This window comes from Hyaena hyaena, unplaced genomic scaffold (assembly GCF_003009895.1).
Source record: "Hyaena hyaena isolate Hyena2069 unplaced genomic scaffold, ASM300989v1 scaffold_195, whole genome shotgun sequence".
NCBI lineage: Eukaryota > Metazoa > Chordata > Mammalia > Carnivora > Hyaenidae > Hyaena > Hyaena hyaena.
The window spans coordinates 1,707,615-1,721,280 of record NW_024080827.1 but is presented as its reverse complement, the minus strand read 5'-3'; the positions used below and the strand labels follow the sequence as shown (position 1 = coordinate 1,721,280).

The following is a 13,666-nucleotide window of genomic DNA, read 5'->3' as shown; positions in this document are numbered from 1 at the left end:
GGAATACTACATGGCAATGAGAAACAATGAAATCTGGCCATGTGTAGCTACATGGATGGACCTTGAGGGTGTGATGCTGAGCGAAATAAGTCAGGCAGAGAAGGACAAATATCATATGTGTGCACGTATAGGAGGACTAGGAGGAACTTAACAGAGGACCAATCGGGAGGAGAAGGGGGGAAATGGTGGGGGAAAGGGAGAGAGGCAAACCATGAGAGACTCTTGAATGCTGACAAAAACTGAGGACTGATGGATGTGGGGGGGAGGGGGGGATGGGCATGGAGGAGGGCACTTGTGGGGATGAGCACTGGGTGTTATGTGGAAACTAATTTGACAATAAACTATTTGTAAAAAAAAAAAAAAAAAAAAAAAGCTTGCAGAAGTAGTATCAGTAAACACTAGGGAGCCACCACACCTGAACTAGGTAATCCCTGAGGTCCTGTGAAATTACTGGGAAGGAGCTCAAGACCTGGGTCATGCTTTGCACTTGTCATGTGCTTTCATGCAAACCCCGGCTGGGCCCTTGGCCGTCCTGTGTGGACAGCGCAGGGAGCAGATGTTCTCAAACTGCTGCAAGCCTCAGTTTTCTCTTCTGTGAAACTGAGATCTGTGACTTCAGCAGGGTCACAGGACTAACGGGTGATAGAGAGGATGCCAGAACCCCCTTCTTCTGACCGCCAATCCCTGCTTTTCTCGTGGATCCTAACAAAACTCTTATTATGGTAAAACTCGGTCATCTGCAGTCATCAGGGAAGACGCCACTGCGGAGGATAATTTTCTCAGTAAACAGGGTACAGCTGTCTCAATCTTTTGCTTTAATTTGCTGTGTTAAATGTAAGATTCTGTGATGACCTGTTTCTGTATTTCCTTACCACGGCTGACATGCCAGCAGGTCGCCCGGCTGCGCTCCGTGCCCTTACTGTGGGTGATGCAGGATCCTTGGCCAGACCCCAGACCCCAGGGCACGCGCTTGGCTGTGCCCGCCGCCATGGCAGGCACCCTGTCCTTTTGGGGTAGAGGTTCGGATACTTGGTGGGTGACCCTTTAAAGTCACTTAGACACACACACAGCATAGAGGCTCCTTATCTTCAGTTCTGCCACATCCGGTAAGGTGCTGGGGCCTGTCACCCTTCCTCTGCTCATCCTTCCAGTCTCAGAAAATTCTCTCCAGTCACGGGCTGTTTCCTCGAGAATCTGGTGTTCTCGGCTTTTGCCACTTCGGTTTCTGATTCTGTTTTTGTCCTCCCTCTGCCACGATCCTCTCCATGAACTTCCCCCTCCTCTTCTGATCCATGCATGATGAGCACCTCTGGTGTGCATTCCTGTCCTGGCATGGAGGACGCAAGGTGAGGGAGGGACCCAGGCAAGAGAGTGCGTGCTGTGGCCCGCGGAGCACAGGAGAGGCTGCCTTGTTTTCCAGGGCCTGGAGAAGTCCCCCCGGGACGGGCAGCTGTGAGCGCTTGCCTGTGCGACACGGGAAGGGAATCTTTGTCAGCCCACCACCCGTTTTTGAGAAAGGAGAAGAAGCCTAGTAACTAGAGAATCATGACCTAGAGATTCGGAGGAGGCGGCTGAAAACAGCCAGGACCGTGTCTTAAGGGACCTGTGTCACCACTGCTGGGGTGTAGGACGTGGCCTACGGGAAAGGGGGCGGAGGTGCCAGGAGTGCGCGGGCCTGGCTGCCTGGGTTAGGACGCCAGGGAGCAAGGACCGGAGGGAGGGCGCCAGTCAGGAAGCCTGTGCCGGGGCTGGAGGGGAGAGGAGGCCCAAAGGATGGTAGCGCAGAGGGAGGGGAACGTTCACAAATGTTCCCGGGGAGGAATAGTGGCGCCTGGAGGGGCGAGGCCTGCCCCCGAGCTCCTACCATGCAGGTGTGCGGCTGGTGGCGCGGGAGCTAGGGCCAGGGCCGCAGGGCGGGGTGGGCTCAGGGGGAGATCCTGGGCTTCGTTTGCAGATTAAATTGGGGGGAGGGCGTGTTCCCGGGGGAGTGACCAGGAGGCAGCTGGGAGTCAGACGTGGTGACTTTAGGACTCGGGTGGTGCCTTTCACCTTAGACTGTGCAGGGGGTATATAGGGAAAAGAGAAGAGAGGGTGATGGAGGGCATGTCAGGGAACACAGCTTTGTATTTATGTTGCTGTAACTGGTGCTTTGTTAGCACCCGGGGACCGAACCCCGAACGGCAGACCCACAGGTCAGGTGGAGGAGGAGGAGCTGCCAAAGACACCCAGGTCAGAGGAGTCAGGCGATCGGAGAGAAGAGCACCTGTGTGGACAGTGGCAGGTGGAATGCGGACAGGGGTCCTGGGGAAGTGACCGCTGGGGATGGGTGTCCTCCTCAGTGTCAGTGGAAAGTTTTGTGAAGTTCGGTCCCTCCTGCCCTCTCAGAGGCCTGCTGTTTCTCAGTGTTCACACGAAAAGATTGATAGTTGTGATATATCTATTGATAAATACCAGCTAATCAAAACATCCTTTGCTCTCTAATTGGAAAACTGAACTGAATAAGAGTATAAATTTTAGCTTCCACTGGTTTGACTGTTCTTGTGTGCAGCTCAAAAGGCTTTCTTTCTTTCCCCTTCAAAGAGCAGATCTTATTCAGGATGTAGCCAGCCTATAACATGTTAGAAAGCCCCCATCCAGAGTTGTACTCTGCATGGATTTGGTGACACTCAGGCCTTCTGACCTGAGCATCTATTAACATGTGAACAGTACAGTTCACCTCCAGTGTCCGTGGCTCATTGTACATGTACTGAAAGCTTGATGCTCGCAGCACATCTGATGAGTCGGCCCGCCCTGCACGGGGCTGCAGTGGGTGGAAGTCTGCATTTCTCTCTGTCTGTCTCAGTCCCCAGATGTCTCTCGTGGTATCACCACCCTCCAGAGAGATGACAAATCTGGAATTTAAAGAAGCGTGTGCACGCATGTGTATATTTTTGTGTGTAATACAACCTCTGTATGTGAACAAGCCATTTGATCTGATGCTGAGAACTAGCCATCCATTCAGTGCTGGGGGAAGTAAGTTGTTTTAGGCCCACTGGGAAGACCCACTGCTTCTGGGTCTTCCTAAGGACTTTGCAAGGGGTTTTTGACTCTATACTCTTCCCCATACCTGCAGACTTTAAATCCTAGCATCACATAAGATGCAGTTCCATGAGTCAGTAGTCATAAGTGAAATCCACAGTGCCTCTTCAGCATTGTTTGGAGGGAACACCAATAGCCTATCTGGTAAAAGGACCGCAAGGGCCAGTTCAGAGCAAAGAGGACAGTTAAAACCCTTGTTATCCTGACTTCTGGAAGAGGGCTTGGCCTCCTGGGGAGTAAGAAGAGGAAGGTGTTGTGAGTCTGGCTACTGAGCAGTCATTGAGGTGATGGGCCATCAGGGAAGTGTAACAGGTTGGAAGTGGTTGGAACCTTAGCGTCTCATCTCAAAGTCTCCAGGTAGAGCCAAGGGGAAAGCACACCACCTCCTTTGGCCTTACTTTCACTTGAGATGGGACGGCTCTGGGTGAATCTGTTCTGGAGGAACAGAGGAAACAAGTGGACGAATCCAAAGAAAGGGAAGTCGTTCAGATCTGCTTGAGGTTCTACTCTCTTATGACTTGCTGTGATTATTACCCTGTTGGTAAGCCTTCACCTAGGGAAATGGCATTATTTAGATACTTTTGTGGGATCTCCAGGGCTGAAGAAGGAAGGAGTTGCAGCGATATCATTGTACTTCCTCCAGGATGGTTTTTGCATTGAAGCAAAGCATATTTAGGTGACTTAGCTCCCTTATAGCGTATATAGAATCGTGTGTGTGTGTGTGTGTGTGTGTGTGTGTGTGTGTGTACATACATATATACGTATATAACACTCATTTTATGTATACTTGCTCTAAAGTCATTTTACCTCCCTTCTGTCCATCAGTCCAGGTCCTATATCACCTATAAGACCCAGAACTGGGCTCTCACAGACACTTTACTAACTATTCGGCTCAAAGTAATCATTCCTTCTATATTTCTGTGGCATTTTCTCTTTATACCACACAGAGTAGCAATTGTCAACAATTTTTGCTGATCGTTTGTATGTAGCTGTTCAGTTCTGGGCACAGAATTATAGATTGCTTTTTTCTCTTTTTGTTTTATATATGTGTTATCTATGGCCCCGGCTAGCATATAAGTTTCTTGATAAATACTGTTCTTTTTGTTTTGTGTCATTTTCTTTTCCTATAGAGCTTTCATTGTTGAGGTTCCTCAGTGCTGAACTAACAAGAGGGTACTTCCTTGAACATAATGAGGCCAAGTATACAGAAAGAAGAGAAAGAGTATACACTTGTATGCGAATACCAAGAGAATTGGAAAAGGTACTATTTTTTTTTCTTTTACTAGACATCATTTTGAAAGTTATGTCAACATGTTAATTATATGAAAACAAACCGTGAATAGCATATGTTGAGTTATTTAAATATTGGGAATAACGTGATCATAGGTGATTAAATATATTGGGGTGTAGGAATTCCCATATAGGAAGAGGCTTAAAAACTTACATTTTTAGTGTTAAGTAAGATCCAGTGGCTTTTTTTTTTTTTTTTTTAAATAGTTTATTATTGTCAAGTTGGTTTCCATATAACACTCAGTGCTCATCCCCACAAGTAAGATCCAGTGGTTCTTTACTTTGCTGCATATTAAACTTGCCATATTTCCATTTGTGTCCCATCCACATCCCTTCTGGGGAATTCATCTCTATCTACTCCTTTAGTGCTCATCGGGTTTATTGTACTAGGAGCAGTGTTTTTCCCATTGGGATTGAGAAATACTTAATTTCAGCCCTGTTAAAGGTTTCAATGTCTCAGAAAGTCTTCCTATTTAAAGACACAAATGACCGTCTCTTCAAAGAAAAAAGACGATTCATTTCATCATAGCCGCAGAGAACCTCCCTTCCCGGGGTAGGCACAGCCACACGGCACTGAGTGCGTGCACACCGCATTCCCTTGACTGTGTCTCGAGTCTGTGAAGACCAGTCAGATACGACAGAAGGCCACTCTTTTCCCTCTGCATTGCTTCAGTTGGTGAGTCTGGGCACTTCCAAGATTTCTTATAGAAAGAAAGAGTTAAGGAAGAATTCGGCTTCAGCTCTATTGGAACACTGTTTCATACTTTCATAGTAACGTAGAACTTAACAGTAGTCTCATCACTTTCTTAGAATCATGTTTTCTGTCGGAGTGGCTTCCAGAAGAGTTTCGCTGGTTATCTCAAGCAGAGTGTTCTATCATGGGGTGCAGTGGACAGTGAGAAGTGAGGACCCCGCTGGCTTGGCTGATGATGGTCTTTTATTTCTGACAGTCCATCAGTGTGGTAGAGGGAAGGGAGTCAGATGTCAGGGACAGTTTGAGAAGCGTTGCTTCACAGGGGTTCTTGGTGGCACGTGGCACGCTGACATTGTAGGGGTTCTGGGTTAGGGCAGGGAGTGGTGGGAGCAAGTGCAGACCAGAGAGAGAGCAGTTGAGACAGTGAGACGGTCGTTGCCTGTGGTCGGGATCACTACGCTCAGTTATGATTGTGTGGCTGCGTTTCCAGGGAGTCCAGGGGGGCGCAGGGCCCGGTGGGTGAGATGGAGGAGTGGGGGCCGCGCTCTGTACCACTGCTCCCCCAGCGCAACGGCACCTCGATTTTGCATATTGGAATTTGTTTAAGATTTTGGCCAGGCACGGGAAGTAATGTTTCTTCTGCTTGCCAATAATAATTATTATTATCATTATTATTATGTCTCTCAAACACTTGAACTTGTTTCCTGAGCTCACTTTTTTCTTCCGATGGGAAGCCAAGGCCGGGGAGTGTGAGGACACACCACAGAGCAGCTGGAGAGATGGTCTGCTGGGGCCTGTGTCCTCGTACAGGACAGTGCCAGCCATGGGCAAGTTTTGCCCTCCTGGTCTCTGCGAGGGAAGGTTTTCTCCCACCTGTCTGAACAGTTGTGGATTCCCATTTTTCTCTGGGGAGAGCGTAGAGAGATTTGCCTGCAATCCACAGCCAAACTGTGGACATGCTCAGGGCTTGCTTCAAAGCAAGAAGTGTGTGTCTGACCCCTGGTAGTACCCCTCCTGCAGCAGAAATGATGAGCAGCGGCAACAGCCGTCATGTTATTACCTCATCAGAGGCAAGTTCAGTGCCCACATCCGTCTCTCCCTTACCGGTCACTCTGGAATGCCAAGCAGTTTCTCCATAGGGTTCTCACAGAAACGGGGAAGCGCTTCACATTTGTTATCGTGACTTGTCTCCTGGGGAAGATGCCCGCAAGTCTTGGTAAGACTTCAGCCTAAACAAGGGCTTCGCACACCATGGTGCATTAACGGGCCACTGATGGGCTGGATAACCCCTGTGGTAGCTTGCAGTCAATCAGGACTTTTTTTTAAAGAGAAGAAGAGAAAAGCATCAGAGTGCATTGCCTATAGGAGGGTAAGTATTTTCTCACAAAACTTTGGTTTTATTTGCATGCGTGTAAGATGTGTAACATCAGGAGAGTTGAATTAAAACTCCTCATGCACAATTGTAGACATTTTCTAGCTCAGTTTCCCATCACAGGATTTTGCTTTAGGCCTATTTAGGAAAATTTGACTTACTCTCTTAGAACAACACTTTAGAAGTTTCATTGCCTAAAATGTACAAAAGCATGTGCATTTTTCGGTTTAGAGAAGTTTTTTAACTTCTCAGAGTAAGTGAAACGTAGAGGGAAGCAGAATTCAATTTCAGTTTAATCTCAGGTGTAACTACCTCTCATAACAATGCGAGTTCTTGCTAGTGTCTCAGAGGCCTTTATTTCATGAGTAGGGTTTCACTTCAGGCTTTTATTACAGGAGTTGGGGGGGCTCTCTAGACATTCATGTCAATAAATTCAGTGTCTGATAGGTACTGCCTCATATGTAACACCTTTCCCTGACATAGAACGCTTCTGACACTTAACACTTTATGTATTATTTTTCTTGTTTTTTGGTAAATGCTATGATATTTTCATCTAGCCTTTTCAGAAAGAGAAACTTGATAATTAAAGAGCACTTTGCTTCTACAAATGTTGCACATGCTATAAAACACATAATTAACATTTATATTTTCAAGTCAAGAGAAAGGTCAACTCAGCATCTCTTAATTAACCTTTTTACTTAATATTTAAAAAATCCCAGAATTTTTGTGTAATCTTGTCAGTGGATAAACCCATTATACTTGATATTCAAAAAAGGTGAATTGCTTATATACTTAAAATCAGATTCCTAGTGGTTGACACTTTTTTTTCACATTTGAACTTCTCATTTTGCTGTATTTTGGAATATTCTATTGGCTTTGGGGGAGCATTTCTTTTTTTCTGCCACAGACTCCTTCCCCCTTCGTGCACACACCCCTTGGGTTCTTGTCCTGCTTCTGTTACTCACCACGTGTGATTGTGTAAGGGCTGTTTCTCTCTTTATACAGCAGAGGACACTGAACTACACTTGTCTGCATTCCGAACTGAGAGGCAGGATAGTCAAAGCATGAACTGTAAAGCCAGCCTGCCTGGATTTGCATCTTGACTCCACCATTTTTAGCTGCGAGGCCGGAGCACCTGGGTGGCTCAGTCAGTTGAGTGTCCAACTTCGGCTCAGGTCATCATCTCATAGTTTGTGAGTGCGAGCCCCACATCAGGCTCTGTGCTGACAGCTCAGAGCCTGGAGCCTGCTTCAGATTCTGTGTCTCCCTCTCTCTCTGTCCCTCCCCTACTCGTGCTCTGACTCTCTCTCTCTCAAAAATAAACATATTAGTCAGAGGCCAGTTTACTTCTGTTCATTTGCCCCCATTTTCTCATCTGTGTATTAATTATGTGGTAGCCCCTCTGTATATGTTTTAAACTGTTTTATGGCCCTCACTTCAGCAAGTTGGGGAATACCCTGCCCTGGGAGAACAAGAGAACTTTTGAAAGTTTTCTTGTCTCTGGGTTACATTCCAGCAGATGTCTCCTCACAGTAAGGGTAGCTGTCTACGTGGACCCCTTCCGCTTCCCCTTATAGCAGGGGATATATAGATACCAGGAGACGTCTGGTGCCCGTGGTCCCCCGTGCCCCACTCTGATCTCATGTGACACTTTTAATCTTCCTACTTCACTTGCTGCTAAATTTGACTTTTCTAACCCAGCAAAGGGCATGATTTTCTGAGTCTGCCTTCTTGGATTGCTGACCACAGGCACAAGGAGCCTGTGGGGAAGAACTGTTTTCTGCCCTCTGTCCTTGTGACCAGGCTGTCTCAGAGTTAAGCGTGTCTCTTTCATGAAGGATTTAGCTGATGGCCAAGAGGTGATGCATCCCATCACCCTGACATTTTCTGTCGGTCCCTCTAGAGTCTGGCCTCAACAGGCACATGATGAGCTTATGGTTAGGTCGGACCACAACACTTGAACCAGAAGCTTTGTGAAAGCAGGGTGGGGTCACGGTTTCTTAGAAAATTCCTAGTGAGGGGGTGCCTGGGTGGCTCAGTCAGTTAAGTGTCCGACTTTGGCTCAGGTCATGATCTTGCGGTTTGTGGGTCGAGCCCCACGTCAGGCTCTGTGCTGACAGCTGGCTCAGATCCTGGATCCTGTTTCAGATTCTGTGTCTCCCTCTCTCTCTCACCCACCCCTGTTCATGAGCTCTTGCTCTCTCTCTCTCTCTCTCTCTCAGAAGTAAATAAAACACCTAAAAAATTAAAAAAAAAAAAGAAAATTCCTAGTGAGTAAGTGCTCACTGTTCCATAGCCCCCCTTGACTTGGCCACTTACATCCCACCTCTGGCAGCTATTTCTGTGTTAGAAATAAAACAGATAGCTGTTGTCAAATAAGAATTTGGTGCCAGGCAGTGTCCTAGGCACTTTATTTATTTATTTATTTTTTTAATATTTTTATTTATTTCTAGGAGAGAGAGAGAGACAGCATGAGCAGGGGAGGGTCAGAAGAGAGGGAGACACAGACTCTGAAACAGGCTCCAGGCTCTGAGCTAGCTGTCAGCACAGAGCCCGACGCGTGGCTCGACAGAGCCCGACGCGTGGCTTGAACCCACGAACCGCGAGATCATGACCTACGCGAAAGTCGGACACTTAACCGACTAAGCCACCCAGGTGCCCCTGTCCTAGGCACTTTAAACGAGTTAGCATTAAATCTCCCCCACAGCCAGTCTCACGCATTACATGTTCTCCTGAAGTCCCGTTTTCTTCATCTGCCCTGACGTGGCGGTCATGCCGGTGTTTGCGCTGCATGGGAGTAATTCATCCTGCACCACATACAGAACTAGGCGTGGGACAAGGATTCATCTGTGTGAGTCCCAAACTGCAGGACCTAGTAAGGAGATGCTTACCAAAGTATTCTTTAAGATTCCCTAATGTATTTAGATGCTAATTTATGGAGATACAGGTCACTTATTCACTATTTATTGGTTTTCTCAGTGTGTTTTGAGTGCTGTGTTCAGGCACACTGACAGGGTGGTGAGAAAAGGCACTGCAAAGCGATGAGAAAAGGAGGTGGATTTTGCACCTGCGTTTTAGGGCCTGGGGGTGTAGGTGGGTGGGTGTGTAGGAAGATCCAGAGGCAGGAAGTCGTTAGGGGCAGGGGGAACACGGAACGTAGGCCAGACCAGAAAACTGAGTGTTCAGACTCAGCGGTGGAAGCTACTTTGGGAGCGTTTCATAGGAATACTTTTCCCTTTAAGTGTGGGGGACCACGTAACAGTGGCTCGGATAGGTTTGAAAATGTTTTTGAAGAGTCTGGAGGAAGGAGATGTCAAGTAGTTCCAGCCGACTAGTGAAGCCAGCCTGGACTCGAGTCCTTTCTATGTCTCCATTCCACCATCGTTGTAAATTGGCTTCTGGTCCTTGTGCTTGTTGCCTTTTGATAGAAAGATGGCAGCTGCAGCCTCAGGCGCTGCCTCTGTGTTGCCGTCAGAAAGGAGAGGAGAGGGAGCGCTCTTCCAAGAGAGATGGAAAGGAGGGAGAGATGGATTGAGTCAGAGCTCAGTCACTGAGTCCGAATGACGGCTGGGTCAGAGCTGTGCTGCGGAAAACTTCGGATAGTGGTATTCAACGTGGATTGGCCATGAGAGAAGCAAAAGGAACTCAAGATCCATGTGCATAATCTTCCTTCACATTAAAACAGATGTGTTTATTTGTTTTACCTCCTAAGAAATGTAGTCCTTGTGTTAAATACACATCAGGTGTAGGTGGTGATTATTAGTCTTTTATCAAAATTACTTCCTCCTATGGCTGCATATGTTTATGTGACTTTGCCTGTCATAAAAAGTAGAACTAAAATAAATGTATAATTTTTCCCTTCTTTATCTGGTAATTCTGTGCTTTTTGGCAATCCTTTATTACATTGTTATCATCCTTTGTACATTACAGTTATTTAATACATTTTTTTTTTAAAAAAGGAACTCAACTGCGTAGTCTTAAATGTAACTACTTAAGTTGTCTAGTAAAGATCCAGATAGTCTTCTAAGCCTTAAATTTGTGAGATTGAAGGTATAAGCATTGCTGTGGGTACAGAATACTGTTTTTCCACATAAGCTGTTGTTGTTACTGAAAGGGAGAGTGTAGTGTCACACGGGATAATTTGGAGTCAAAGTTCAGTAATGTTAACTTTTCTTGTCAGATCTGCAAGTGATAGTCAGGTGGCTTGATCAAGGTGTTGAACTTCCTTTGACTTTGACTTTCTTTGTCAAAGATTAGGGGGTTGGACTGGGGCATCCTGAGGACTGGTAGTCCATTACTCTGAATGAGTTGGAATGTGAAGAACAGAGGAAACAGGAGCAAGGGGAGAGATTCACAGAAAATGAAATTTTACTAATCTAGTGGAGGAACTTAGTTCTGCTTTTTGGAGAGCTCAGGGCTGTAACCTTTAGAAAAAATAATTCAGCAAGTTGTTTTCAAAACAACGAACTTACTCAAAATATCACATAAAGCCATTTCATTGTTTCTCAGTGTGAGAAGAAATGTTAAGAAAATGTCACAGGCGTTTGTGTCATCTTTATGTCAGTAGAACAGTCCTGGGATTTCATGGTGAGACAGAGAGAGAGTACTTACCCAGACCCATGTTTATGGCAGCGACTCTTGGGCATCCGGCGCAGTTTCTAATTTCATGGAAGTGTGTTTGGGGAATCATCCCCCTAAGTTCTTCTCATGATGTCAGCTCTCGTTTGTGACACACCCTGACTCAGATGTCCCGCCACAAGGCTGCTAAGAAGCAGGAAAGCCATGGGATATGCAGCTGTCAGAACCCAGCACCTCAGCAGCCTAGGCTGGTGCCCCTCTGGTTCTGAGGCTTGTTGCCCCTGCTTGGAGTGGCAGTGACAGTAGCTCCTCACGCCTTCTGCAACAGTCTTACCTTTCGTGACTCTCTTAGAGGACAGCCAGCAGCCCCTCCCGAAGTGGGGCTCGGAGGTGATGGGGCACCTGGCATCCAGGGCTTTGTAGGCCCTGCTACCTGTTGGACGTATGCGACCCATCCGATAGTTCTAGACAACCAGCCAAGGACTAACGCCTCTACCCCATTCATTGATGTAGTGAAAATCAACTTATGAAGTTGGAACCATGGGGCTCTGTTGATTTTTTTAATCAGTAACTTATTTCTTCACATTAGCTTTGGAAACAATTTTAAATCTCTCTCTTCCTTTCTCTTTTCATTGGGTTTTATCAGGTCCTTGTGATCTCTCACTCAGACTGTTATTCTCCTTACCTGTCCCCTCTGCTTCTCTCAGCCTGCTGTAATGCTGCTAATCATTCCCTAAAAACGGTGATTGGAGCCGAGAAATGGTATGGTGATAAGACCAGCCAGCAGCACTAAGTTCCTTAGCATGACTCTCAGACGTGCAGCCTGGTGCATCACAGCCCTGTTTGTTTTTGCAAATGCCTGGTAATGGTCTGCCTCAAGGGTTGTTGGTGAGGATTAAACAAATTAATGTGGGTCGAGTGCTTAGAATATAACAATATTCAATGTGAATGTATATATTCACATTGAATATATAATATTCAGTGTAAAGAGAATCAAGAAAATCCAGGGGTGCCAGTTGGTTAAGCGTCTGACTTCGACTCAGGTCATGTGTCATGGTTTGTGGGTTCGAGCCCCGCGTCAGGCTCTGTGCTGACAGCTCAGAGCCTGCAGCCTGTTTCGGATTCTGTGTGTAACCCTCTCTCTCTGCTCCTCCCCTGCTCATGCTCTCTCTCGCTCGTGCTCTCAAAAATAAACATTTTTAAAAATGTATTAAAAAAAAAAAAGAAAATCCAAGACCTTTCCATATATAGTCTTTTTGCAAATTAGAATCTCCAATGTATTTATTTACCTCTTAAGAAATTTATTCCTCGTGTTAAAATATATGTCTAGTGTATAGATTGTGATTATTTTGAAGGCTTTCATCAAAATTACTTTGTTTTCCCTGGTTACACAAGTATATGTCATGTGGCTTGTCATAAAGGTCCCAGGTTCACACAGGTAATCCCATTGTTTGCCTTCTCCTGGACGGAGACTTCCTGGGAGTGTGAATTTTTGAATTCAGGTGAATAAAAGTTATTATAGGGATGACCTTGAAGCAGTAATTGCTTTCAAATCAATCATTTGTAAACGTTTTAAATTGACAACTCATTCTCCTAAGAATGATAATCCATTCTTCTCATAATGGAACCCTGCATGGGGGTTTGTAGAGAACTTCTGGAATGTAGGATAAAGGTATGCGTTCCTTAGTGATTACTGGAGATGGTTTCTGTCTCTCTTGTATGGTGATTGCATTCTGGCCACGCAGCCTCCTCACCCTGCACCGTGTGCGCTTCTCTTTGCTCAACATTCTGTCCCTTCCTACCCTGCCTGCCAAAATCTAGTGCCCGTCTGTCTCCTCTGGGCGGTCCCTGCTAACTCGGTTCCTTCTTCCCCTGGGTGTACATTCCTCAGTGCCGCCCCCACGCCTGCACACCCTGCACAGACCTGATCTCTTTGCCAGCATTCCCAGAGCACATCCTTCACGAGCACTTTCCACCCCGCCCTGTCCGGCTCCCTCAATTGTGAACTCCCTGAGGAAGATGTGTGTCCTTCCTTGTGACCTTTTATCCCCAGGGTAGAATTGAGCCAGATGCGATCTCTGCTCTTGCAGGAGAGACCCGGAGCTTTATGGATTGTGAGACCCGGGAAGAAGAGGGAAACACTGCTTCCCACTCTCCTCCTTCCCAGCTAACACCCCAGGCCCGCCACCCTCCACCAGCCGGTGCTGTGCGGTGGTCTGTGCGGTGGTCGTGGTGGAGGAGATGGTGTCCAGAATTGCCAGAAAATGTTTGTGTCATTCAGAGAGGCGTATTCCAGAATTGTGCCTTTTTAATTTTAGCCATCAAATTTTATTTATTTTGGAAGGAAATAAAGGAAGGCAGGAGAATTTGGCCAAGGGGGACAGATTCTAAAAAGGTTAGGAAACCCTGCTCCATTCTCCATGGAGAGAGATGGGCATTTTTGTTTATTTCTTTTGAGGTGAGCATTTTTTCTAATGATGAAGAGCAATGGTAGCAGGTTGAGAATGAAAGTGCGAAGAGCCAGTTGTGTAAATTTTCACTGGCACATGACGGCTTGTTGACCAACAGTGTTACAGAATCTCTCCCATTTTGTAGCTTTCTTAACGCTGAAGCTGAGATTTTAAAAACTCTGTTAAATCGTTTTTTAGGAAAAT

The 13,666-nt window shown here is 46.3% G+C and overlaps 1 protein-coding gene across 1 annotated transcript in view; it reads left to right on the top strand.

The window, feature by feature from the left end:
* The window catches only part of TAPT1 (transmembrane anterior posterior transformation 1), a 61,900-nt gene that overhangs the window by 8,577 nt on the left and 39,657 nt on the right, over window positions 1–13,666 (top strand). Inside the window, exon 2 of the mRNA XM_039241538.1 lies at window positions 4,209–4,339. Coding sequence (XP_039097469.1) covers window positions 4,209–4,339 — 131 coding nt within the window. The remainder of the gene's footprint in view (window positions 1–4,208; window positions 4,340–13,666) is intronic.